The sequence below is a fragment of the Meleagris gallopavo genome, chromosome 8 (assembly GCF_905368555.1).
Source record: "Meleagris gallopavo chromosome 8, MGAL_WU_HG_1.1, whole genome shotgun sequence".
Classification (NCBI taxonomy): Eukaryota; Metazoa; Chordata; class Aves; order Galliformes; family Phasianidae; genus Meleagris; species Meleagris gallopavo.
Window position 1 is genome coordinate 33482501 of NC_139411.1, and position 23971 is coordinate 33506471.

At 43.4% G+C, this 23971-nt stretch overlaps 1 protein-coding gene across 3 annotated transcripts in view; it reads left to right on the plus strand.

The window, feature by feature from the left end:
• MGMT (O-6-methylguanine-DNA methyltransferase) overlaps nt 1-16726 on the plus strand; it is a 146179-nt gene extending 129453 nt beyond the window's left edge. Inside the window, exons 5-8 of one of the 3 annotated variants that reach the window (XM_085230273.1) lie at nt 4480-4619; nt 11343-11418; nt 12361-12590; nt 12726-13589. In XM_085230273.1, the coding sequence (XP_085086399.1) occupies nt 4480-4619; nt 11343-11418; nt 12361-12590; nt 12726-12803 (524 nt within the window). In that variant the 3' untranslated portion in view covers nt 12804-13589. Of the gene's footprint in view, nt 1-4479; nt 4620-11342; nt 11419-12360; nt 12630-12725; nt 13590-16708 lie in introns of those variants that run through there. The other 2 variants (XR_014884917.1, XM_085230271.1) reach the window with 2 other exon arrangements.
• The last annotated feature ends 7245 nt before the right edge of the window (nt 16727-23971 follow it).

Here is a 23971-nt window from a genome sequence, read left to right on the forward strand (position 1 = left end):
AGGGGCTCTGCTGCATCCCATGCTTTTCATGTGGGCTGTGCCTGATGTGTATCAATCAATGATTTAATTCAGCAAATAGGGGCTAGAAACAACGTCAAGTAATTGTAAGTCCCTGTTGGTGGGTAGAGCCCAGGTGAATATTGCTCACATCTCACCCTTATTTACCTATTCATGTTAAATAAGGTTTTTTTTGTTAAAACTTTTCCACTTTTATAACTATACTTTTAACTGTACGTTTGATAGTTGGTTGTTTACATTCAGAAATGTGTGAATACTCTAAAGTAATTTGGGTATCTTTACATCTTCATTCATAAAAATCAGTCATGGAAAATGGCCAGGATCTCAGCTTTGCTTCTGTTATTTCAGCAGCCATAGGGTCTAATATTCACAGGAAGGTGCATTCTGTCTCTGTAATACGTTAATATCACTCATGAAGATGGCAGCAGTAGAAGTTCAGAGTCTCTTCTTTGCCAAAATGTTTGCAACAACTCTGATTTTAAGCAATTTTATCTTATTTTTTTCTGTTGTAATGGTGCATATGGACAATTTTTACAGGCTGTCACCACACTGTCTAAACTACACTTCCAGTAATATTTGAACAGCAACTAATGATTGCAGCCCAACCGTGTAGTGATCCTGCAACAGTTTTAACTGTGGTAATTATGGTGAAAACAGATAAGGATAAAAACAAAAATTATCCAAGGCAGTTGCATTTCCTATCCACAGGAATAGGTCGTGAGAAGGGCTGAGTGCTGTTTGTTTCTTTGCATTTGAAAAAAAAAAAAAACAAAACAAAACAAACAGACAAAAACACTTGGAAAAAGGAAAGAAGAAAAAAATAAAACAGAAAAGCAGTAGCAAAGATTATTGAGGAGGGGGGGAAATGGCCTTTAGTTGTTAAAATCGAGGTAAAATCAGAAGGTGCATCTTCTGAACCTCTCTTGCCCCCAGGTCTGCAGTAGGAGAGGCAAACCCATGGCCAACCCTTGTCACCATTGGCTCTGTCCCTGCTGCCCGCAGCACCCAGCTGTCTGCTCCCATTACCAACCACTGCCTGAGTGCTGCTGTGCCACACTGCTCTGTGCTAATTTCCACCTCCAATTAGGTGGGAAAGAAGTTATGATGCACTAGGGTTAAAGCAAATTTGATTTTCCCTCTCTTATCCATGCAGATGGAGTGAGTTTATTAGGGAGAATTAAGGCCTAAGGCTGCTGCGAGCGACCTGAAGCAGCTGGGCTTTAGCAGCAGATCCAGTGTAAGTCCCTCCTTTCATAGGAACACAGAACCACAGAATGGTTGGATTGGAACTTTTCCAGCCCCTTCCTGTCATCATGGAAGTGCCCCCACCTGCTGAGGCTCCCAGGGCCCAGCCATGGTCATGGGCACCTCTTGCAATGGGCACCCACAGCTTTGGGCAGCAGTGTTAGGGCCACACTGCTTGTGCATGAAGGATTTCCTCATCGCATCTGACCTATATCTCCACATTTTAGAGACCGATAACTGTCCTTTAAGTGCTAATTTCAGGTCAGCTTGGCTTGATGATGCATTACTTTGGTCAACTTACAGTGCACTTGGCAGAACTGACAGATGTGTCCGCCTGGCCCTTTGGCAGCTCCTGATTCCATGGAAGTTTGGGAGGTGTTCATCCTGATACAGGATCCAACACACTGCTGATACTTCACTGAGCAGCAGCGTCCAGCAGTGGTGGGATCTCGGTGTGAACCATAACTCCTTATGTTGGCAGAAGGGCACTGAAGGGCCTGGGGACGTGGAGTGATGGTCCTGCGGATGCAACTCAGCCTCTGCTCTGCCTACATTGCCTCCCCAGTTAGCAGCCAGGCGAAATTCACACTGCATTGAGTGTTTCCGTAGAGCAAACGTGGGCGTTAATTTTTATGTGCGGATTTTACAGCATTTTATAATGATACTTAGCAGCATAAAATGTTGGCACACGTTGGAAATTGGTGAAAGTTCAGCCATCTAATTTGGGAAGGTTGTGCTTACAGGCACTAACACTTGCAGACAGTTTAATAACAGTATTTGGCAGTGTCTGTTAGAGCCGCTTAAACTAATTAATGCATTTGCTCCCTACAGGATGAAATTGAGTTTTCAGATACGTTTATAAAATGATGTGCATGATTGCTAAATATTTCATTATTTTGAACTATAACTTCTGGTGTTTTATGTCAGTATGGATAGAGTACGTATTCTCTGATGACAGATGCGCTGTCTCTGGAAGATAATCTGTCCTGCATGTCGAGACAGGCTGGTTCCATGATGCCTCATTGTAGTGGGCTGCAGGATGCTCAGCAGGTTGGCCATGGCCATGCTGGGCTCCTGCTGCTGTGCTCCCAGTACTGCTTCATCCCGAGGAAGCAACAAAACTGTGGGATCTGGAGCACAAGTCTCATGGGGAGCAGCTGAGGGAGCTGGGGTTGTACAGTCTGGAGAAAAAGGGGCTCTGGAGAGACCTTAAGGTTCTCTACAGTGCCTTGAGTGGAGGGTTGGCCTCTGCTCTCAGGTAACAGCAATGGGATGAGAGTGATGGCCTCACATTGCACCAGAGGAGAATCAGGTTGAGTATTAGGAACAATTTGTTATTCAGAGAGCGGCCAGGCGCTGGCACAGCTGCCCAGGGGTGGGCAGTCCCCATCCATGGAGGTGTTCAGAGCCGCAGGGATGTGGCACTGAGAGGGTGGGCTGTGGGTCTCAGAGGGCTTTTCCAACCTGAATGATTGTGTGATCCTGCCACCTGGCTCATGGCACAGGAGTGGGATGCTGTGGGTGCCTCGCTGCCACCAGCTCCACAGGGGAGCAGGGCACAGCAGCAGCGTGCACTCCCTGCATGCTGTGTGCCTTGGGGAGGGCACCAGGCAGGGATTCCCCGAGCCCCCAAGTGCTCAGGTCAGCACGGATCTCGCTGGCTTGAGGAGAGGTAACAAAAATAAGAAGCTATGACTTGGTCTGAAAGAAACCTATCTGAAGAAATGACGGTAAACAAAATCTGTTTGCCTAAGGAAACCCTCCTAGCAATCAGCTAGTAACACAACTGCTTGTGCTAATGAACCCAAAGCTGTTAATGTGGTTTCTTCAGTTAAATTGATTCATGAATTTTGAAGAGAACATTATCTAATGAATTTTCTTTGAATAGAAAGCAATTAAAAGGACAAATCAGTCTGATTAACCCCAAAGTCACCCTACTGCCACAAATGGTGTACAGTTTGAAATTATATCATAAAAAACTGGAGCAGATTTGCTATCTCTTTGCCCTCTACTAATCCATGTAAATTAATGAACAACAAAGTTAATTTCTTTGATGACCCTTTTCTCGTATCACCTGGATTATGCTGATGTTTAATTTGCTTAATGTTATAATAAAGACTAAACAGATTTTTTCAATGAAGTGATTATCATTCCGTTGAGTTAAGAAGTGATTTTTATTATTTAACACATCCATAACGGTGTATGGGTTTCCTTTAAGAACAAAATCACATTTCGCTATGTAACATAATCAGTGTCTTTTTTTGACAACTAAAGAAGGGAAATGTTGCAAATCCGTTTGTTTCTCTGCCAAACGAGTGGAGTGAGTTCCACAACAGAGCAGAGGGCCTCTTTCTTTTTTTTTTTTTCTTCTTTACCAGCTCACTCCTCTGAGTTATTCACTAGTTAGATCTGCTGAGTTTCTACTTGGAAGAGCAATCGGTGTCAAACCCTACTAAGAGCAGCTATTGGTTGTCCTTTTGTCAACCAGTCCTGGGCTAGGAAGGTAAAACCCTGAACTACAGAACGAAGCTCGTGCATTTGCTTATTCATTATTTCAGCAATTGGAATGCTTAGAAGCAATTTGCTGGTGAATTAAGATTAAAATAATGGAAGGTACATTATTTTTTTTTTTCAGAGCCCCGTGTCATTAAGGATGTGCCGTACATTCAAGGTCGCAGCCAGTCCTTACGTTTTGTAATGTCTGGAATGCTGAGCAGTAGCTTGGGGGGCTCGGCTATAAAATGCAGTCAGCCAGGATAATATGGGTCCACTGGCTCTAGGGCTTCTTCTGCCATGTGTCCCAGCTGAAGTTGGAAATTAGCTGGAGATGCGAGGGCTCTGTGAAATAGGTAGAGACGGTTATTTCTTCCCTTTTTAATTTGACTCTATGCTAATTTATGCTCTGCCAATTTAATGGAAAAACCGCATTGTATGTGTTAACAGGATAATTGTACTTGAAGCAAATTAAAAATATAGGAAAATCAAAGCTCTAAATCCTTTTTTATAGTGATCGGTTACTTGAAGCGCTCTTTCTAATAATCATGTATTTAAATATAGTAATATGGGACACAATAACAGGACGGTATCTTAGGGCTGTTTAAATTTAAATTAGAGGGCTGCCATTGAGGCTATGCTTCACACTGGGTGCTTGGAGTATTTCGTCTCCTTGTTTATCCAGCCATGCATACATACCAACAGTCCTGTCTTTATTTGCAGATTCGTTCACCAAAGAGGTGCTGTGGACCCTGCTGAGGGAAGTGAAGTTTGGAGAGGCCATTTCTTACCAGCAATTAGCAGAGCGAGCAGGCAACAGCCGAGCAGCAAGAGCGGTGGGAGGAGCAATGAGGAGCAATCCTGTAAGTTCGTGTCAACTCTCAAATAAAGTTGATGGAAGATGGTGGATTTAGAGAGCTTTCTGGGCTAAATGTCATTAGATTAAATTTATCTGCTATGAAAACTGGTCTACCATGAGTAGTAATAAGGTCAGTAAGTGTTTTTAATCAGCAATAATGCACAACCCAGTTTAATGTGATTTATGCCCTACCATTTATGGTGTTAGGTTTGGAAGAGGAACACTGCACGTCTTTTAATTCATCAGCCTATATGTATTTTGTTGCTCTCAAACTTTCTTACATACTGGGGGAGGGAAATCTCTTATCACCCAGCACCAACATCCTTTGTCAGGACATGAGGAGCTGTAGAAGCCTTGCTGGATGGGATGGGTTGCTGTTAGAGATGGACTTCTAAAAGTGTGGAAGAGGAGGGATTTTAATTCATGTCAATTATACACACCTGGATTTTTAACATAGTCTTTTCCTGTGCGCTGGAGATAAGATGTAAATGCCATTTCTCCATTAGATAGGTAGAGGTGGGTCACCTGAACTGAGAGTAACTCTGGGTTAGTCCTGTTAATTTAGGAGAGACCATGTGTTAAAGTACACACTCTCTTCATCTGTTTTCCCAGTATTTATCTTTCCTTTTTGATTGTCAGGGTCTGGATTTTCAGATGTTACTTATGCACCAGAAACACACTGATCACTCTAAGTGAAACTGGGGAGAATCACTGCTGCTACACGTGGGCCCACTGGTTGGGCCGTGTTTGGATCCCCTTGGAGGAAGCTCAGTCTTGAATTAGGGAGTGTGTGGACTGCAATGAGAATATCAGTGCACTGCAGGAGGCAGGAGGAGGGAACTTGGTTCCTCACTCTGCTGGACTGCTTTGTCACTGTGCAAAGGAGAGGGAGAGTGAGGGAGGAGAGTGCCCCTGTGCCTGGCTTTGCATATTCCCTCCTTCCTTGCCTTTAAAAAAAGTAGGGGAAAAAAAAAAAAAACAAAAAAAACCCAACCACTTAGATTTCTGTTAATATCATTGCGGCCTTTTTTGGCCATTCTCCACCGTATTTTCCCTCATTAGCACTTGCCCTTAGCAGCATGTTTCTTTCCATACCCAAATGCCTCTCCAGCGTTACACCTGCCTTAATCTTTGACCTTCTCTGTTGTTTCTGCATTCAGTTCTCCCAGTTTTTTTTCTTTAATGAGATACATAGAAGACTGCAACATGTAGTTGTAAAGCAGATTCAGGAACCTGTTTTCAGAAAAGCTGGTGGCTCTCCATACGAAAATAATACAGGTGGGGGCTTTTCACGTTGCCACCACATACTGTCTTTGTATTTTGTTTCATTCATAAAATCAATCTGCATGTTATGCATAGTCAGGCTGCACTTCATGACTCATAGGTCTGAAGGATCGCAGAAGATTTGTATGGAAAATACATGGTGAAAAGGGGCTCCCAGTGAAGTACATGAGGAGTGTATTTGTGACTGCACGTGGAACATGCATGAAATTACAGATTAACTACAGGAGTTGTCTAGTAATAAAAATGTGTTTTGGAACAGGCAAGGATGTCATTATGGTATCATCAGGTTGCTTTCTATTATGAAATATTGGAGTAGCATTATATTAATAGAGCTCTTTTTTCCCTGAAGCTATACATTAGTATCTATACTACAATTAAAAACGTTCTGGGGACAGAAACCACTCTAGCCATAGCAAGGGATGGGAAATAACAAAAATAAGATAGGATCCCATTTAAGAACAAATTGCAGTAGCTTTGCTGTCTATTTTCAGAACTATTTTCATCCTTCCTCACGGGGGAAAAAGCAGGGATTTTCACACCACAACCTGCTGTTACCGCTGCTTTGGATGCTGCTGCTCCACTGCAGCCTGAGGGCAAAGCAGGGTACATTTCCAGGCAATAGCAATTACGTATCCTTTTGCACAACACTGTATTGTTATTCTTTGAGAACTGTTTCCTGCAGGTTTGCATTGTATTACCTTCTCTTAATGTACACCAGATTATATTGGAAAGCATTCCATCATATTAAAATAGTTTGTATTGTCAAGTGCAATACGGTGTATTGACGGAACGCATCTTTATGCTGCTCATATGAACTGCTTCCTATGAAAAGCTGATATACACTTAAAATATCACTGTATACTTCTTTATGGAGCTTAGAAGCTTAAATCCATTAGACGTTATGCTTGTTTATACGGCAGTGTGCTGCATGTATTGAATTTTGGAATACCTGTGAACATTTTCATGTATAAACACACTTGAAGTTTGTTGATCAGATGAGATATTGGGCTTTAAATCTACCTCAACAGATCGTTAAACTGAACACGTCATGCGAACCACAGCATCATTAAAACAGCAGCAAAGAGTTCAGCAAAGAACTGTGGTGTTAGCAACTGCTCCACCTGTAACGTGAGCTTCCAGATATAAATTCCGGATTTGAGTAGTGTTTGCTTCAAACTGTAGCAGAAAGGTGATGTTCTGTTAAGCAACAGATTAGTGGGTTTTGTTCACAGGAGAGAAACTGAAGCTTTAGTGAATGCTGTTATTAACGATCGCTGCAGAAGCTATGCAAAATTGTTGAGTTGTTTGCACCTTGAGATGCTTCCTTGCTTAAAGGACTAAGTTGTAGCATGGTGACTGTATTATAATCGTGATTTAATGAGGACAGCCATACAGGTAAAAATGAGGGCTTGAAATAAAGTGGAGCTGGATGCAGACATTGTGCTGTTAGTGAAATATTGCGATGAAATTGTGTATCTTAGTGTTTTTCCAGGAAGTACCATGTTTCTCCCTTCTACAAATCATAGGTCGGTGTTTAATTTTGGTAGTGTACGTTCCACAGGTTTCCCTTTGTAGTGGGGTTGCTTCCCATAATTCATACAATGACCTTCAAATTTATGAGAAGGTGGAAGAGGTGCCAGCAGCAGCTGAAAGATGCGACATTCTTGCTTCAATTTATGCCAAGGACACGATGGGGATGGCTCACCTTTTGCAGGAAAAACTTCAAATACTTTACTGCGGTTCAGATTGACTGCAAGGTCTGTGGTCCTCAAAGGGAACCCATAAAGTTCAATTAAAAATCTCATTAGACTAGTATAGGAGGATCAAAAAGAAATCACAGAGACTCATGGGAAATGGCGAATGTTGGGCTGATTAGTCCAAGGCCATCCTAAATGACTGTTCTGTGGCTTAAATAAGACGTCTTCAGCGCTCTGTTAGCAGCAGTAATAGCTACATACGTTTTTTATATTTGATCCAGTGGTGTTATTGTTTAGGTTAAAGCCGAGCTAAGTGTCTGCCATGATGCTGAGATCGAGCTGTGGAAAGTCAGGGATATTATTCAGCCAAAGTAGTTTAAACATTTGAGAGTGAAAGGAGTAATTGTGCATTTATGAGAAGACTGTGAAGTATGGATTTGAAATGTTGCGAACACATAAAACCACTTGTGCATTAATTCCTTAGGTGGCTTGCAATAAAGATGGACCCATGCTGGTTCGCATTACGGTATTTGTTTCTGTGAGGGAATAGGGGAAGCAAAAGCAATAGGACATGAGCAAACTGAAAGATTATTTTTTGCTAAGTGTGATTCTTGTTGTATGTTATAACTTGATATTTCAGCTGTTTCCATTATGGCCCGGCTGATCTATTTTTGACAGTTTGGCAGCTTTCTGCAAGTCTCCAGTCCATCAGGCAGTATAATAGGACGGTCGGTTTTCCATGGCGTCAAATTGAAAACTCTTAACAAGCGGAGCACCGCGCCGGAGCGCTGCACTGCTTCATCCTCAGATGGAATTTGCTAAATGCAGTTCAAAGGCAATCAATACCTTGTGCAGGGAGTTTTTTTCCCCACCTTTTTCTAAACAAACGCATTATTGAGGAGTTAGTTTATTCACAGATTGCCATGAGCGTTAATGACCACCCGAGTCTTGTTCTGCCAGTCACCCAGATGGCTGTTGATAAAGATTTAGCATCATGTTCTGAGTGTCAGGGCTGTCAGTAGTGCTGAACCATTTGACCAGAAGAAAAAACGCACAGGGAGCTATTGATTACAGCTTCTCAGTGTCACTTGTTCACCAGGATTTAGGTATTGATGAGGCTGCGAGTGAAAACAAGCTCTTTCCCTTGTGGGCCTCTACCCAGAAGAACAAAAGCAAAGTTGGAGAAAATATTCAGCTGGTGCCCGAATCAGAGGGATTCTGCTATTGATTGAAGGGCCCCTTCATGTTATTTTTGTTGGAGACAAATCTATGGGTTTGGAAGTTTTATAGCGTTTGAGATAGGGTCTGTGTAAGTGATGGATTCGTATATTAGATGAATTAGATTTCACAGCGTGAAGATTTCAGTGGAGCTATAATATTATGAGCTGCTTGGTTATTGATAAAAATTACATTAAATGTAGCCGAGGCATTAAAGCTCCAGACTAGGGTAGTTCTCCCTCTAAAATGTCCTTAGGGCCCTAATAAATTTTAGCAGGTTTAATTATTTTAGTAGTCTGAAAGTTGTCATCACAATTAAGCCAAACTGAAGCAATGTTCAATATTTTTAAATTACAGAGACCATACGGCCTTTGTAGCGCTTTTTTTTTTTTTTGTATCCGGCGCTACAGAGGATGAGGCATGTGCTTGCATGTGTTAGGACAAACTTGGTATGAAATTTTTTATTTCGAGCATGGAAGATGCTTTATTTCATACCCTTCATCCTGGTGGCTGTGTTTTCCAGCTACAGCCATTAAAGCGGTGTTTCTGCAGCTCTGACTTCTCAACATCTGCCCTAGAAAGGAGGTTCATCAATTCCTCTGCTTATTCTCTCCCATAGCATGGCAAATGGGCTTGTTTAGCTTGGAGAAGAGAAGACTCTGGGGAGACCTCATTGTAACCTTCCAATATTTGAAAGGAGATTGTAAACAAGGGGGGTTACACCTGTTTAGGAGAGTGGATAGTGATAGGACAAGGGGGAATGGTTTTAAAGTGAGACAGGAGAGGTTTAGGTTGGATATTAGGAGGAAGTTTTTGAGCCAGAGGGTGGTGAGGCACTGGAACAGGTTGCCCAAGGAGGCTGTGGATGCCCCATCCCTGCAGGCATTCAAGGCCAGGCTGGATGTGGCTCTGGGCAGCCTGGGCTGCTGGTTGGTGACCTGCACACAGCAGGGGGTTGGAACTGGATGAGCACTGTGGTCCTTTGCAACTCAGGCCATTCTATGATTCTCTGCAAGAAGAGTTGGTGCTTTCTAAGAATGCATTGATTGCCTTTCCTGTAGGATACAAAGTCAATTCAACATACGTGCACTCCATTGCAACAGGAGAGCAACCCAGCAGAAATATGAGATTCCCCATTTCTTTCCAAACCACCCAAGCCAGATTTCCATGTTCGATGTGATGCTGATCAGCTCAGCCACACACCCCTGATTTTGGGACCTGCCCTGCAGCCATCATGGGAAACCTGAGACCCACAGAGTGCGCTGACAACCTGGCTGCAGATGGCATTGCTCCTCTGCACGATGCAGTACTTCTTTTTTTTCACCTTCCATTTCCTAACACAATTTAACAGCAGAAAGTGCTTCAAGAAATGTGTCGGCTTATTTCTGTGACCAAATTCCCAGCAAACAGTCTGTTGGCTTTTTGCTGCCTGAGCAGTCACAGGGAGCTGGCTCAGAAAGAGCTTTTGGCCCCTATCCACAGCAAGATTTGTGTCTTTACCATCAAAACACCCTGATACATTCTTTATATTTTTAAAGAATTGCAATCTAACCTTGGAGAGTTTTTACAGTTTATTATTATGGCTTGGGATTGCTTTGTCATGCAAGAAAATCTGCTTGTGCTAACTGGTGCAAGTGGCTTGTAACACCTGAGAAAACTCCAAACAAAAAGAATTAGAAAACACTTGTGGAAACAGCATGTTTAAAGAAGTGTGGTGAGTGGGGTCTAGAGGAGAGGTTTTATTGGGACTCACTGGAGTTGTCATGGATGCCTGATTCACTCGTGGCACCGCTAAGTCCAAATAAAGCAGCTATTAGAAGCATTTGTTATTAAACCTGGATTAACAATGAGCACCTATGTGTATTCCATTTTAATGTGATGGCTTTTGGGCTCAGATTGAGATTTAAAACTTCAGCCATCTAAATTACTAATATATAACAAAAGAATTACCCTAAAATAGTTTCTCAAGGTCTGGCCTGTAGCTGTCCGGGGGTCTGAGTCTTTGGCTCAAATGCAAGCACAGCTGGAGCTTTACTGAAATAAATATGAGATGGGAAAAAGACAGGACTGTCTAGAGTTTGTGCATGTGTATTATGTATAGATAAATGGATGTACTTTCACTTAAAATATCCATACTTTTAGTAAGTTATTCTTCTCACAGTTCTGTCATTGCAATTGAATTACTCTGTAGTTACCAGAACACACACTGTGTGATTAAAGATGATGTATTACATTTTTTATGATGTGTATTTCAACTATGATAATCACCTGCGATTAAAAAAAAAAAAGTGTGTTTATGTACTTCTCTGTATTACCAGTCCATTATGTAACTTCTTGCATTGATTTTTCAGAATCCCTGGCATTTGGCTATAAATGATACAAAGGAGGAGGCATGAGAAGAAGTTCTTAAATTGGCTAGGTGTGAATTAAATCTCTCCTGTTGTAGGTTTTAAAAATTCAAAACCCATTTTGGATTGACTTGCTGTTAAATAATAAATAATGCCTTGTTCTTATATGGAATTTTTCAGCAGAGCACATTGAGGTGCTTTAGAGGGAAGAGGAATTGGCTGCAGGAGCTGAAACTCACGGAGCTCATTCATGGAAGTGCTGCTCTCGTGTTTTCAGAGGTTTCTTTTGCAGGAAAGCAGCCTCTTCTAACCCTGATGTGGTTGTTAATAATTGCCCTGTATCTCCATGTGTATGTTTTGAGGTGGCACTGGCTGTAGATGTCTCGTTCTGTGAAAATGAGCTTCTGCAAATGCACAGATGCCCACGTGGTCTTAAATGATTCTCTTTTATCCCTTGAAACATCCCATCCAACCTAAATGCTGCCTGTACAGAGGCATCGCCTGGCAGGAGCAGAGCTCCAAGGGGAAGGGCATTGCACATCAGCATGCTCAGCACTGCCCTCCCCAGGGAGCGTGGCTCCATGCCTTGGCTGCTCAGTGTCCCCAGAGCCAGGAGCTGGGGGTGGTTCTGCTCTCAGTGTGTGTAGGGTCACGCAGTGTCCCTGCTGGGTGGGAAGTGACTGCCTGTGCACTTGAGAACATGGGCAACACAACCGTAATTCATCCCATTAACTTCATATCGTTAGGTGCAGGCCAATGCAGTGCAGTTCTGGGGCCTGAACATGCACTTCTTCCATAGAAGATTTTACATAGGGTGTTTTATGCATGGGTTTTACCTATTTTAAGACATTGTATCACTTTTACGTAATAGCATTTCTCTGAATGCTTTCCCCTAACTGCTGGGTGGTCATCAGAGCCCATCAGCATTGCAGGATAGTCTGTACCCTGAGGGAGACAGGCTCAGATAGAAAAGAGCTCTTGGTGCAACACTCCTGCATCCTCCTCACAGGTGGACAGGAATCTCCAGCACAGTCTTTAACCTGGATGTTTACATCCATGCCACTGCTAGCACAATGGAAGTCAAATGCTGCTTTAGTAGCTGATTTATTGTTTGTAGCCCTTCTTCACACCGGTCTTCTGCTTCCACTCCCCTTTGCTTCACCCTTTGCTTCCTTTCTTATTTTTGTGTGTTTTGCAGATCCCGATTATCATACCGTGCCACAGGGTGATTTGCAGCAGCGGGCAGATCGGCAACTATGGAGGAGGAAACCTTATGAAAGAGTGGCTTTTGTCACACGAGAAGCTCCAGAAAGAGAAGTTAGCAGATTGATGTGGCTCAGCCACAGCTGCTCGACAGCCAAGGCACACAACTGCAGCAACTTGGCTTATAACGAGCTCTCAGAGCACCCAGCAGAATTCAGAAAAATGGTAAATATTTGAGTGACATATAAATATAATGCAACATCCGAAGTGGAATCTGTGGTGGCACCACTATATTAAAAAAGCAGGATGCGTCCTGAGGGATGCAGCTCGTATGCCCTTTCTTGTTTTTACATTTTACAGCAGAATGACTGCAGCAGTCCAGGCTGGTTGTGCATGTATTTTGTTCTCATCCCTGGTTCTGTTCTGTTCTATATTTAATGTCCATTAAAGCAAGGATGAGAGAATGGGAGAGGCATGGCAAACGCGAGGCTCAGGCATCCCTCTGAGGATGCTTCTGGGTGGCCGAGGGGCCATGCGGCCAGCGTGTCCCCGGGCAGCCCCATGCCAGGGCTCCCACCCACTGGTGTCTGGCTGCTGAAATGGTTTTTGAGTAAAGCCCACGTCGCAGTGTGTGGCGAAGAGCAGCCAGGGGGAGGTGGCTGTTGAGTTCCTTGTTCACAGATTTTCTTTCTGGATTGTAAGAAGTCCTCGAGGCAGGAGTACAAATTTTGCTTTTGTGATCACTGCAAAAAGCAGGTGGAGCTGTAGAGGCTGGCAAGTTGCTTGAGATTTTTGAAATAAGCGGTTAGGTGAGTGCAGCTTGGGCACAGTATTGGATGGGGCTCATCGTAGTTGCATTGTTAGCAGCAATAGCCTTCCGTTAGCGTTGCCGTTTCTCTGTTGTGTGAAGCTTTGTTTCCTTTAGCCTCTCTGCAGAAAGGGTTGGAGGGATGTTAGCATTGAATGCTGAGGTGCTATAGAAAGGTTTCTCTGAAATTGCGAGCCACCAAAAGCTGGAATTTTCAGTAAGGGAATCTTAAATTCCAAGTTAATACTGATACTGGAAATACTGATTTTTTTTCATGCGTTTATCATATTTTCATAGATGCCTCTTTAGAAGGGCCTTTGCTGACCAAGAAATTATGGTGTTACAGTGCTTTAGTTAATGTAGTATTATTGATATCTCAGAATTACTTCAATAAAAAAACTGCTTTGCATGTACAAGTGTCTTTGTGTATGTTTATAAATAAAACACGGTTTGTGATATATGGAGAAAATAAACTATACCCAACTGTACAATATAAAGCTGTATTTTTATCAAGGGTTTCTGGTGGCAATATAAACCACGAAAGCAAAGCTCAAGTGGTTTGCACGTGTCACCAGAACCCCAGGATAAAAATATAGCCTTATAATATGTACAGTTTGGGGGTATTTTATTTTTTTTTATAACAGGATATCAACAGAAGGATGCGATACCAAATGTAAACTTTAACCTCTTCCACGTTTACACCCACAGCGATGTTTTGGGCCACGTTCGCTCTTTCAGGTGTCTGTGTTTTCAGCTTCCAGCAGGTGCCACCTTGGCATGGCAGGCACAGCCACGTGCATAGCTGGGCTGTGAGGCTGCCAACCCCCACTCTGTGGCAATAATCTGAGCACCGGCGTCAGTTATTAAAATTCATCCTTCCCTCCTGTAAATCCCTGAGAGCAACCGCTAGGCCCGCGGTTTGTTTGCAGATGAGAGCGTGGCTGTAAATTAGGCGTGCAGCTGCCCGTGACTGATGGGCACTGCTGGGCCCTTCCTGGCGTGGCGTGGTGTGGCAGGGTGGCGGGGGCCTGGCCCTGGCCCTGGCGCCTTTATTGGCCCACATCACCCCAGGGCCGGTTCTGGTCCGGGGCCTCCTCACCCCGCCATGCAGAGCCTGCTGGCGGCATGGAGCTGAGGTCACTGCTGAGTTTATGAAAACATCAGAGTGGGGAAAAGATATTAAAACACTGGCATCCCAATACGTATCTCTGTATGTATGCACATGCAGTGGGGAGGAAAAAAAAAAAAAAATACCATGCTCGGAACAAGACAGCTATGTTCTTTTTGCCTGGAATTGGGTTCCTCTGACCTATCAAGTTTCCTCCCGTTCAGCCTCGCAGTGCTTTGAACTGCTGACATTGAGACACTGTGCAGCCAGGCACGACAGCTGGCTCTGCAGCATCTAATACCAACACATGCTGTTTTAGCCCATTTCCAGAGACTAAGATAATGAAAGATTCAAAAATAATATTTGTTTTGGCGGAACTACATTTATAATGAAATAGATGCCCTTGACCATGGAAGAAACTGAATTTTGCGGTGGGTCATTCTCCCCCCTCCTTCTTTTTTCCATACAAAACACTCTCTACAGCCAGTCTAAGGCCAATGGAAATATTTAAAAGGACCACGTTGTATTTCCTGGGTCAGATTTACAGCAGCATTGTGGTGACACTGGTTGTACTGTTTTATGCCGGAATGAAAAATGCAGATTGCATCCTATGTATCAATACCAAATGGGGAAGGGCCCCAGGCTCAGGGATTGTTACAGATCACTTCCTTGGAGGCAGAGTTTGCTGCGTTATGAGCTCATACTGTAAGCATCTTAAACAGGAGAGCAATTCATGGCAGATACAAGGCAGTTTTTAGATATATCCCCAAATCTTCTTGTCCCACTACTCTTCCAACCAACTCATTTGGAGGAATTAGACATGTGATGAGGACCAGAATGATTTGCCCCATAAAGTTGCTGTTCAGTGTTACTAAACAGTTCTTTAGCACCAGGCACTTTGTACGTAATATTTGATACTTGCTGTATGGCGTGTTGGTTGAATGATGAGCAGCGATGTAGTTGGTAGGACAGTGTTACCTTTTTCCAAATATATTGAATTATAGACAAGGGGCAATAATTTTAACCCATGTTTTCTATAAGCATCGCAAATCATTATTTCTTCCAGAAATCTCTCAGATTATTGCATTTAATCATTTTGTCCAATGTTTTACAGTATGTAAAAGTTGTAATATTTGTAATATGTATCGCTCCCAAGTCAAGGAGATACACGTTGCCTTAAAATGTTGATTTGCTGTGAAAGCTGAAGACCTGCTTTCCTTTAGAAAAAAATGCAATAAAAAAATAAAGCCACAGAAAGATTGCTTAAAAACTTAAAGCACAGTAATCCAATGGGAGCCTTGTAAGATTTATGTACTATTTCAAGAGTAATTGCTTAGTAAGAATCTTACAGGAATGTAAAAATCCTCAAAGAATTGCATTTACAGATTTAATTGTAATTCCTTTTATAATTCCTGCAGAAATTGAACAGAAATAACAGTTGAAGGCTTCCCTTTAAAACTCCCTGCCCTCGCTGGGTTACTGTATGCCTCCGGTCTGAGCTGCTCTGGCTGGCTTTAAAAACAATGGAAAATATTACTGACAGCGCGCTCACTTGCCATTACAGCACACAGGATATTTCAGTTACATTGATGTGCAAATAGAGCTCGTCAAAGGACTATGTGCTATTTTTATTTCAAATAACAAGCGCAGGGTATGAGTAACAAATAAATACAATTAATGCGTGGCTTGAAAAGATAGCGTTTTTCCCAGCTTTCTCTCTATTTCTTTTCCAGAGATACGCCTTAGCAAAACCCGAAATCTTTCCTTCTTGTACAGGCTGTGATTTCCAGGTTATTTGTGTTTAATTTTGCTATTTTTGTGGTGCCCTCTTCTTGGCAAAGAAGAAATCTGATCATTCTCAAGCATTCATTTTTCCCCCCACGTTGCTATTGCCGGAGGGGCAAGAAGGGCCATCCTTGGCTCCGGCACCACAGCTTCACCGTCCAGGCTGCATCCCCTTCACCCCTTATCGGCCCTCCCTGGGCTGATCCAGACCAGCCCCTGGTCCGTGTGAAGTAACAGGCGGCTGGCAGCGCGGTGGGGCCGGGGCTGGACCCAGCGGCACCGGCGGGCGACAGCGGGGCGGTCTGGGCTCCATCAGCCTCACGCTATGGCCAGCTCATCCATGCAGGGCTGGCCAGGAGCCTGGGCCTGGTAGCGGGGCCACGAGGTGAAAATTGACATGAGTGCGGCGCGCTGGCAGCCTTTGTGATTGATGAAAGGATATTGTTAACGAGCCTTTAAAGTTTCTCGTTAATGGTTGCTCTTTTATTTTTTCCCCCATTGAAAAAAGCCAGAAGAAAAAAAAAAAATCCACATGAGCAGTAATTAAGATCGATCTCATACAGTACGTTGAGTTATCAATTTTTAAAACCTCTTCAAGTGCCTTATTTAGTTATTTTAAAAGGTGCTTTTCATTTGTTACAGCGAGCGAGCCTGGAGCATGGCAGCGAGGGCTGCGAGCACATAGGGCAGAACAGCACCTGGTGTCCCTCATCCTCTGCTGATCAGCTCTAGGACTCAGGTTAGACGTGGCAAATTTACCTCTAGGGCTGGGGACTGGAGGATTGAGGACAATTCCTTGTAGAAATCTTGTGTCTTTGTTGAACGTTGGCTGTGTTTGTCATCCGTGATGGGGCTGTGTTTGTTGTGCAGCACGGCATGGCCAATGGCTGGCCATGGTTGGTTGGTGGTCAGAACATGGGCAGTGGGGTCTATGAGGTTTTCTCACGCAGATCTGAGGTTTGTAGTGAAAAACCATGGTGTTTCCATTCACCCACAGTGTGATCATTTGAAAAATTACTGCTTTTATTTATTGAATTTGCTATTGAGGCTCAGCTTTCCTCAGAAGTTTGACATAGGTTATGGCCCACAGTTTTTACAATGTAAGACTTAAATATGATCTTTATTTCTGCTCTTCTTCTAAGCACGTTCCATATCTTCTAGAAAGTAGCATCACCATGATACCTGAATGCAGATTTAATTTCAGGGAGTGATGGGCAAGCAGCACTCCTCCAGTGTTCAACCAAAACACGTCCGTGGTACATTTAAATGCTTTCTTCATAATGCCCAACAAAAATATGTCCTTGTTCTTTCTCCAAGCAACATTTAATCCCAACACCACTTTTTAGTTACAGATAATCTTCTAAGGGGCTTAGGGTAGCACTTCACCCATATGCAGGCCTTGCAATTTCTGTCAGGAGAGCTGCTGAGAGATACTTAGTAATGCACAGGCTATCTAGGGTGGCCCGTGGTCCCGAGCTATCACTGGTACATGGAGCTAGAGTGATGTGGGGATGACCGTGGAGTTCTCCTGCCAGAATGCCACATCAGCAGGACCGGCCAAGCATCTCTTTGCCCTCTTGCTGTGGCCTGGCACCGAGTCCTGGCTGCATTTCTCCTCTTCTTCATGGCCAACAAGCCCAGGGCCTCGCCAGCCTCTCTGGCTGGGTTTTGTTTTTTTAGCTGTATGCAAACATCATCCTTCCCAGTGTCCCAGTACGCTCGTCGTACAGTTAGCAGCCATTCGCAAGGTGAAGGTGCAAGCACTTCAAAAAAAAAAAAAAAAAAAAGCTGGGCACAGAAGCACAGCTTGTCCTTGCAGTGCGTGTCAGACACCAAAAATATCTGACAGAAACAGAGAGCAACTAAAGGCAAACGGATCAGTGTCTGTTCATGCAGCAGCAGCATCCGGGTAGCAGCAGGAGGGTGCAAAGCTGGCACTGAAGGCACAGCACAAGTAACAAAAGGTGAGCAGGGAAATCCACATACAGGAATGAGTTCTGATGAGTTACATTCAACCTAGCCACCGACAAACTGGAAAGTAACAGCAAAAATTGAAACAAAACTGATGTGTTGTTCATGAACATTGCTGCAATTGTAATGTATTTTGCAGCAGAGATTGTTCTGCAAATGCAGTGAAGTGCAGAAAGAACGGCACTGAAGTTTGGACCTCTGAATATTGCTTGCGTTGGAGATCACCTCTGTAGCTGCAGGAGCATCACTGCAAGATGAAGAAATGTTCATACGCTCCAACAACTCCGTCACATTTATCCTCTAAAATGAGCAGGCTAAAAACACCCCGAGTTCTTGTGGAAGGCACCATTTTGAGGAGCAGGACGTTGATTGAACGGCTGCTTGTCCCTAGCTCAGTCATCAGTCATCCCACACCGCCGTTCCCGATGACCAGCAAACTGTCTGCAACCTCCTGGTTGTCAAGAAAATTGTGACAAGGCAAATGTCGGATCATGTGGAGCTTTCTGAATTTTTTGACCCCTTCAATCTGTTTTCCAGCCTGCGTATGGCAAAGAAGCTGTGACAGACTAATTGCTTGTCTCTTTTCTCCGGGCTGAGGATAAGGACCAGGTACATCATCTGATTCTTTCATATTAGCAGCATCCTCTATTTCAGTCTTATGTCCTTATGTCAACCACTGCAGGATAGCTCTGGATAAGCTGCCTTTCTGCCAAAGTTGGAGCAGAAGATGTTGAGGTCCAACAATGTTTTGTCAGTGCAGTTCCTGCAGATCTGGTTTGGACAATGCGCAGTGCAGGCTGTAGCAAATGTATGACTTGCAAAAAAAAAAAAAAAAAAAAAAAAAAAGTCTGTTTTCATCTTCTCCAAAATGCAAAATATTGCAGCATCTGGGAGGAAAAGATAGCTTAAAAATGGTGCACTTGTATTTTTTGTTTCAGCCTATGTGCAACACTTTTAAGTAGAATACCCTGTGTTTGAAATGAACTACATAACCATTGATCTTGATTTTACTAAACTGCCCCGCTCTGTGACTGTTATCCTGGACAGCTGTTTTCCTGGGCATTCTTTTAAATTGTTTCTTGCCATTGGTAGTAAAACAATATGAGAATTGTGGAGTTAGATGGACTGTGTAAGCTGCAGAGAATGGATTTTTCAGTTTAGGAACTGTAGTGAAAAACTCTATGCAAATTCAGATTCCAGTTCCAGTCCTCTTTCCAGTGCTTTGTAGCTTATTGCATTTATTTTGAAGAATTGAAGAAGTTAATAGCGTTTGGTTCAAATGGAAATTGGATTATTTTTGGTTATTTGGAATTTGTTTATAAATGGCTCTTGTGATTTCCTTCAGATTTGGGAGTACTCTGGGGAAGAACCTGCAAAACTTTTCCAAATAATTACTGGAGTTCAGTAAGTAGCCTGTTAAGCACTCCAGTTGAAGTGCATTACAGCTCTGAAATGCCTGTGAAAATTGCAATATGTGATTGTTGCCAGTCAGACTTAACTAGAGAGGAACTGAAATGTAGAGCCTTACATGCTGCTGGAGAGGCAATAGTGATGGGTAAAGCTGGTTGGAAAGCTCAAATCCAGTCCCTGGAAATCAAGTGAGGCTGTGTTCTGAGAATGTGTAATATCTGAGACTTGCTGTTTGTGCACTCCCCAATAGGCATTGTCCCAGTGGGGAACACCTTCCAATCTTTGAAGGGAGAGTATAAACAGGAGGGGATGTGACTGTTTATGAGGGTGGATAGTGATAGGAAAAGGGGGAATGGTTTTAAAGTGAGACAGGGGAGGTTTAGGTTGGATATGAGGAGGAATTTTTTCACCCAGAGAGTGATGAGGCACTGGAACAGGTTGCTCAAGGAGGCTGTGGATGCTCATCCCATCCCTGCAGGCATTCAAGGCCAGGCTGGATGTGGCTCTGGGCAGCCTGGGCTGCTGGTTGGTGACCTGCACACAGCAGGGGGTTGGAACTGGATGAGCACTGTGGGCCTTTGCAACCCAGGCCATTTTATGATTCGTGGGCAAGTCCCTTGCTGAAGTCCCACTAAAGGTCCCAAGGCACCAGCAGCACAGCCAGATGCTGCTGGAAATTGAGGCTTACATCCTGATGTTCTGGTGAGCACAGCATTGCACAAACCTCCTGGATCACCAGGTGATGGTGGTGGCCATCGTGGAGTGCGCCATGCAGCTCTGAACTCCAAGCATAGTTGAAGGGCTTGGTGACACCAGGTGATGACGTGGGAGCTGCCTTCACCTCCTGCCAAGAGGTTGCAGAGCGCTGGGTTCAAACAAAGCAGAACTTTTCTGTGCCATAGTCCAAATTATCCCCACACTGCATTATAGTTTAAGCATTAAAATTTGAGGTCTAAATACATAGTTTTAAATTGGAGTTGAGTTTATGCATGATACAAATGCAGATGTATCTTGCTGAGTACACAGCCCATAAAATATGTAGTGTAAGATCACTCATTTATTTAAAGACGCTTTTTACTTCAGATAGAAAATGACACAAATCTAAATATTACAATGCAAAGTAATGTGTAACTGTCTGTATGTTATAGCCTTAACACTATACTTCTGATGCAGAAGAGATATAAAAGCTGCACTTTAATTTCAAGCAAATTGATCCCAGATGTAAATGTTGTTTTGTTCCATGGAAGATAGTGCACAGGTAAAGCAAATATCATTGGTTTATAGTCCAACAGAGTGTTGCAACAGGATCCAGCTTCTTCTGCCTGGGCACTCATAAAAGCCTGGTGGCTGTGACAGAGGAGAATGCCTGAAAAGGATACCATAAAAAGAGATAGCTTTGCTTTTTATCCTTTAAGAATACAGCCACCTGTGATCTAAGTAGCTGTTTTGAAGCCAGGAAAGCTTCTTGATTTGTCAATTATCCTGCAGGCAAAATCTAAATTTGGCTTGTTTTCCATTTCTTTCCTTTCACGTTTTTGTAGAAGTATCTTTCTCCCACTGTATTTATGTTTGATGTAAAAACAAGAAAATAATAATTTCAATAGATATATGTTTACTGACTCAATAAGCCACTTCTTTCAAACTAAAAATAACAAACGTAATTCTGCTTCACTTTGCTTGGAGGTACTCCAAAGTCAGTGGCACTTTGGGCAACATATAATCAGCATCTTGGCTTCTTTGCCATTCCCAGCGAAGAGAACAGTGAGGAAGGCCAAACATCCTGCTGTCTCTCGTTCACATCTCTCGTTCTGAACAAGAAGATTTTGAGTAAATAAACAGGACAACCCATGTGCTGGAGCAGGAGACAAAGCCCAGCACCAGTGCCCCACCAAACACAGCGCCTACCATTCTCCCAAAGCAAGAGAGGCTCTCTTAGCCCCATTATCTCTTCTTGTTCCAAAACAAATTCCCACTCTCCCTTTCTTTCTATTCTGTCCCTCTGGAAGCTAGGGGACTCACAGATGGCTTTCTTAGTTTTATTTGCTATTGCTTTTTGGTGAGATCTGAGCTTGCAGTTAGGCTATGTTCACAACAGGTGTGATTTAGTTAAATTGGGGGAATATTGTCTTTGGATGCTTCTGAGTCAGCACGATGTGAATTGGTATTTAACAGATTGAAGTCAGGCATTTGAGAGCTCCCCATCTTGATAGTTACATGGATTTGAAGCTGCTTCCTTCTGTATTGTTCTGGGTCAGTGCATGAGTTGTGCTCTGGATGCTGAGTCGGTCTCTCAAATGCAAAGAAAAAGCACTGTGGAGGTGTTGCTGAGGGACAGGTACTAGGCAAAACTCTGGCACATTTGCACAGCCAGTTTTTTTTTCTGTACACCATTTGAATTGACTGAATCTAGTACAGGTGTGATACGAGACATGCACAAGCTTATGTAGCAACTTCTGCGGGTTTTCCAGAGTAAGATGTGCTGACCAGACCTGAATTCCTCACTCAGCCGATACCTGTCAGGAGCTCAACGTCAAATTATTCTGGCTTTAGATCCCTGCTTCTGGTTTTGGTTTTGAAGGAGTGGGATGGGGCCAGGAGTGGGGCTGAGCAGTGTGACAGAGCTGCTGGATGATAGCAGGGCACTTCCCTCAAACCTCAGGTTGCGAGAACTGACATTGCCATTCAAATTACTCCCATCGTTGACCGTTCCCTGGTGCAACTTCTGTAAGTGTGACACAGTGACAGTGATCCAGAAATTTAACTTGCTGTTGTCTCGGTCCAAATGGAATTAAGAGGTTTGTGACACTTAGGATGGCTGCTGGGCGCAGCCGGGGCTTTGTGTGCGTGTGATTAATCGCAGGTTGAGCACAGGTCTTGGGTAGCTCTGTCAGCTCAGAATGGCTGTCCCTGCCACCCACAGCTCCTTCTGACTCCTCATCTCCCATTGTCTGAGCAAGGAGCCACCAGTCCATTGAAGCCTCCTGGCATCTCCTCACCGCCTGAGATTTCTGTACGTCTCTCTCTCTTTAATTACAATGGGCAGATCATCTGTTCTTGACATGTAAGTACCTGATGGTCACATTTTTCTGCTCCCTCCACTCCCCAGGGATGCCTCGTGGATTCGCTTTTCTCACAACTTGACTTTCCTTGCAAGTTTCCTTTTTCTGTCCAATCTTTAAAGCAGGAGGTCTTTTCTGTTCAGAAAATAGGCCAGCAGATTTTGTGATTCAAGTGTTGGCCATACGCAGACTGAAACTGGATATAATTTTTGCCCAATTTTACTTCTGTATCACTTGGTAATTCTTGGCGGTTAATTCTGGTCCGTGCCAAATCTCTGAGTTTGGATGAAGTTTTTGTGAGATAATCTTCACAACAAGATTTTGGGAAGATATTTTCACATGTTCATACACCTTCATGCCAGCGTCTCTGTTATTTGAGTTGCTTTCTGCACGTGGTTGCTATTTGGCTTAAACAAAGTGTTTGGAAGCAATGGGAAGCATCAGTCGTGGCTTGTGACCTCTGGATTTCGGCTTTTCTTCCTCCTTTTGGGCCTACAGCATCCCAATAATCTGCAAAGGTTTACAAGTCCATGAAAGCTTCTTCGGTCTTCAGAAATGTCACGTAGTTAAACTGCACCTTATGGTATGGTATCAGTTGGCCTTGGTTGAATCTTTCAGTAAACTTTTAAATCTGGCTTTGATTTTCCACCCGCAAAGAACTGCAACCTTATGTTGTGCTCATGTTCATTTTTGAGGATGAATCCATAGATTGAGAAATTGTCTAATCAAGATGGCTGAAATTGCAGCTTAAGCAAAGGTAGGAATTAGCTGTGTCCCAAACCAAACCTTTCTAAAATGTTGCCATTCTAGCCCTAAGAAAAGAAACTGCAGAGGGAGCTTCCAGGGCAATGCTCCTTAGCAAGTCAGAGTTCCTGTGAAGGGAAAATAAGGGAGAATCTTTGTTTTTTTCCTTGCCATTATTTGAAGTCCTCAGATAATTTATGCATGTTTGTTTCAAAGCATGCATAATCTTATGGCCATTAAGATGCGACTTTGATGTCCGCATTAAAGATAATGAGCTGACTCACAATATCATTTTGATACTAAGTATTTCTGCACACTTACGGAAGGGTCATGTCAATAAAACAGCCCTAAAACCAGGAAACAACATGAGAAATGGACGCCAAGGGATTCAGATGCTCCGTGTCCTGCACTGGACCTGCTTTGAACATTGTGATGAAGGCTGCAAGCACTCCAGTATCTCAGTGGAGGAGGCCTCTGGAAGCTGCTAGGATGCATCCATGTGGCACACAGTGCCCACCAGTCCCAGTGCTGATGGAATTGTAGTACTGCTGGAAATACAAATGTTGGGTGGTCCTTATGCTCGTACAAGCATTTGTGGGCACTACTTGACCCTGCCAGGAGCTCTTGGTTGTCTAAAGGGACTTCTGCACAAAACAGAACTGCTAAGAACGGTACGTTATCATCCAAAAAATGATAATGAGGTTTGTGCCCAAAGGCTGCC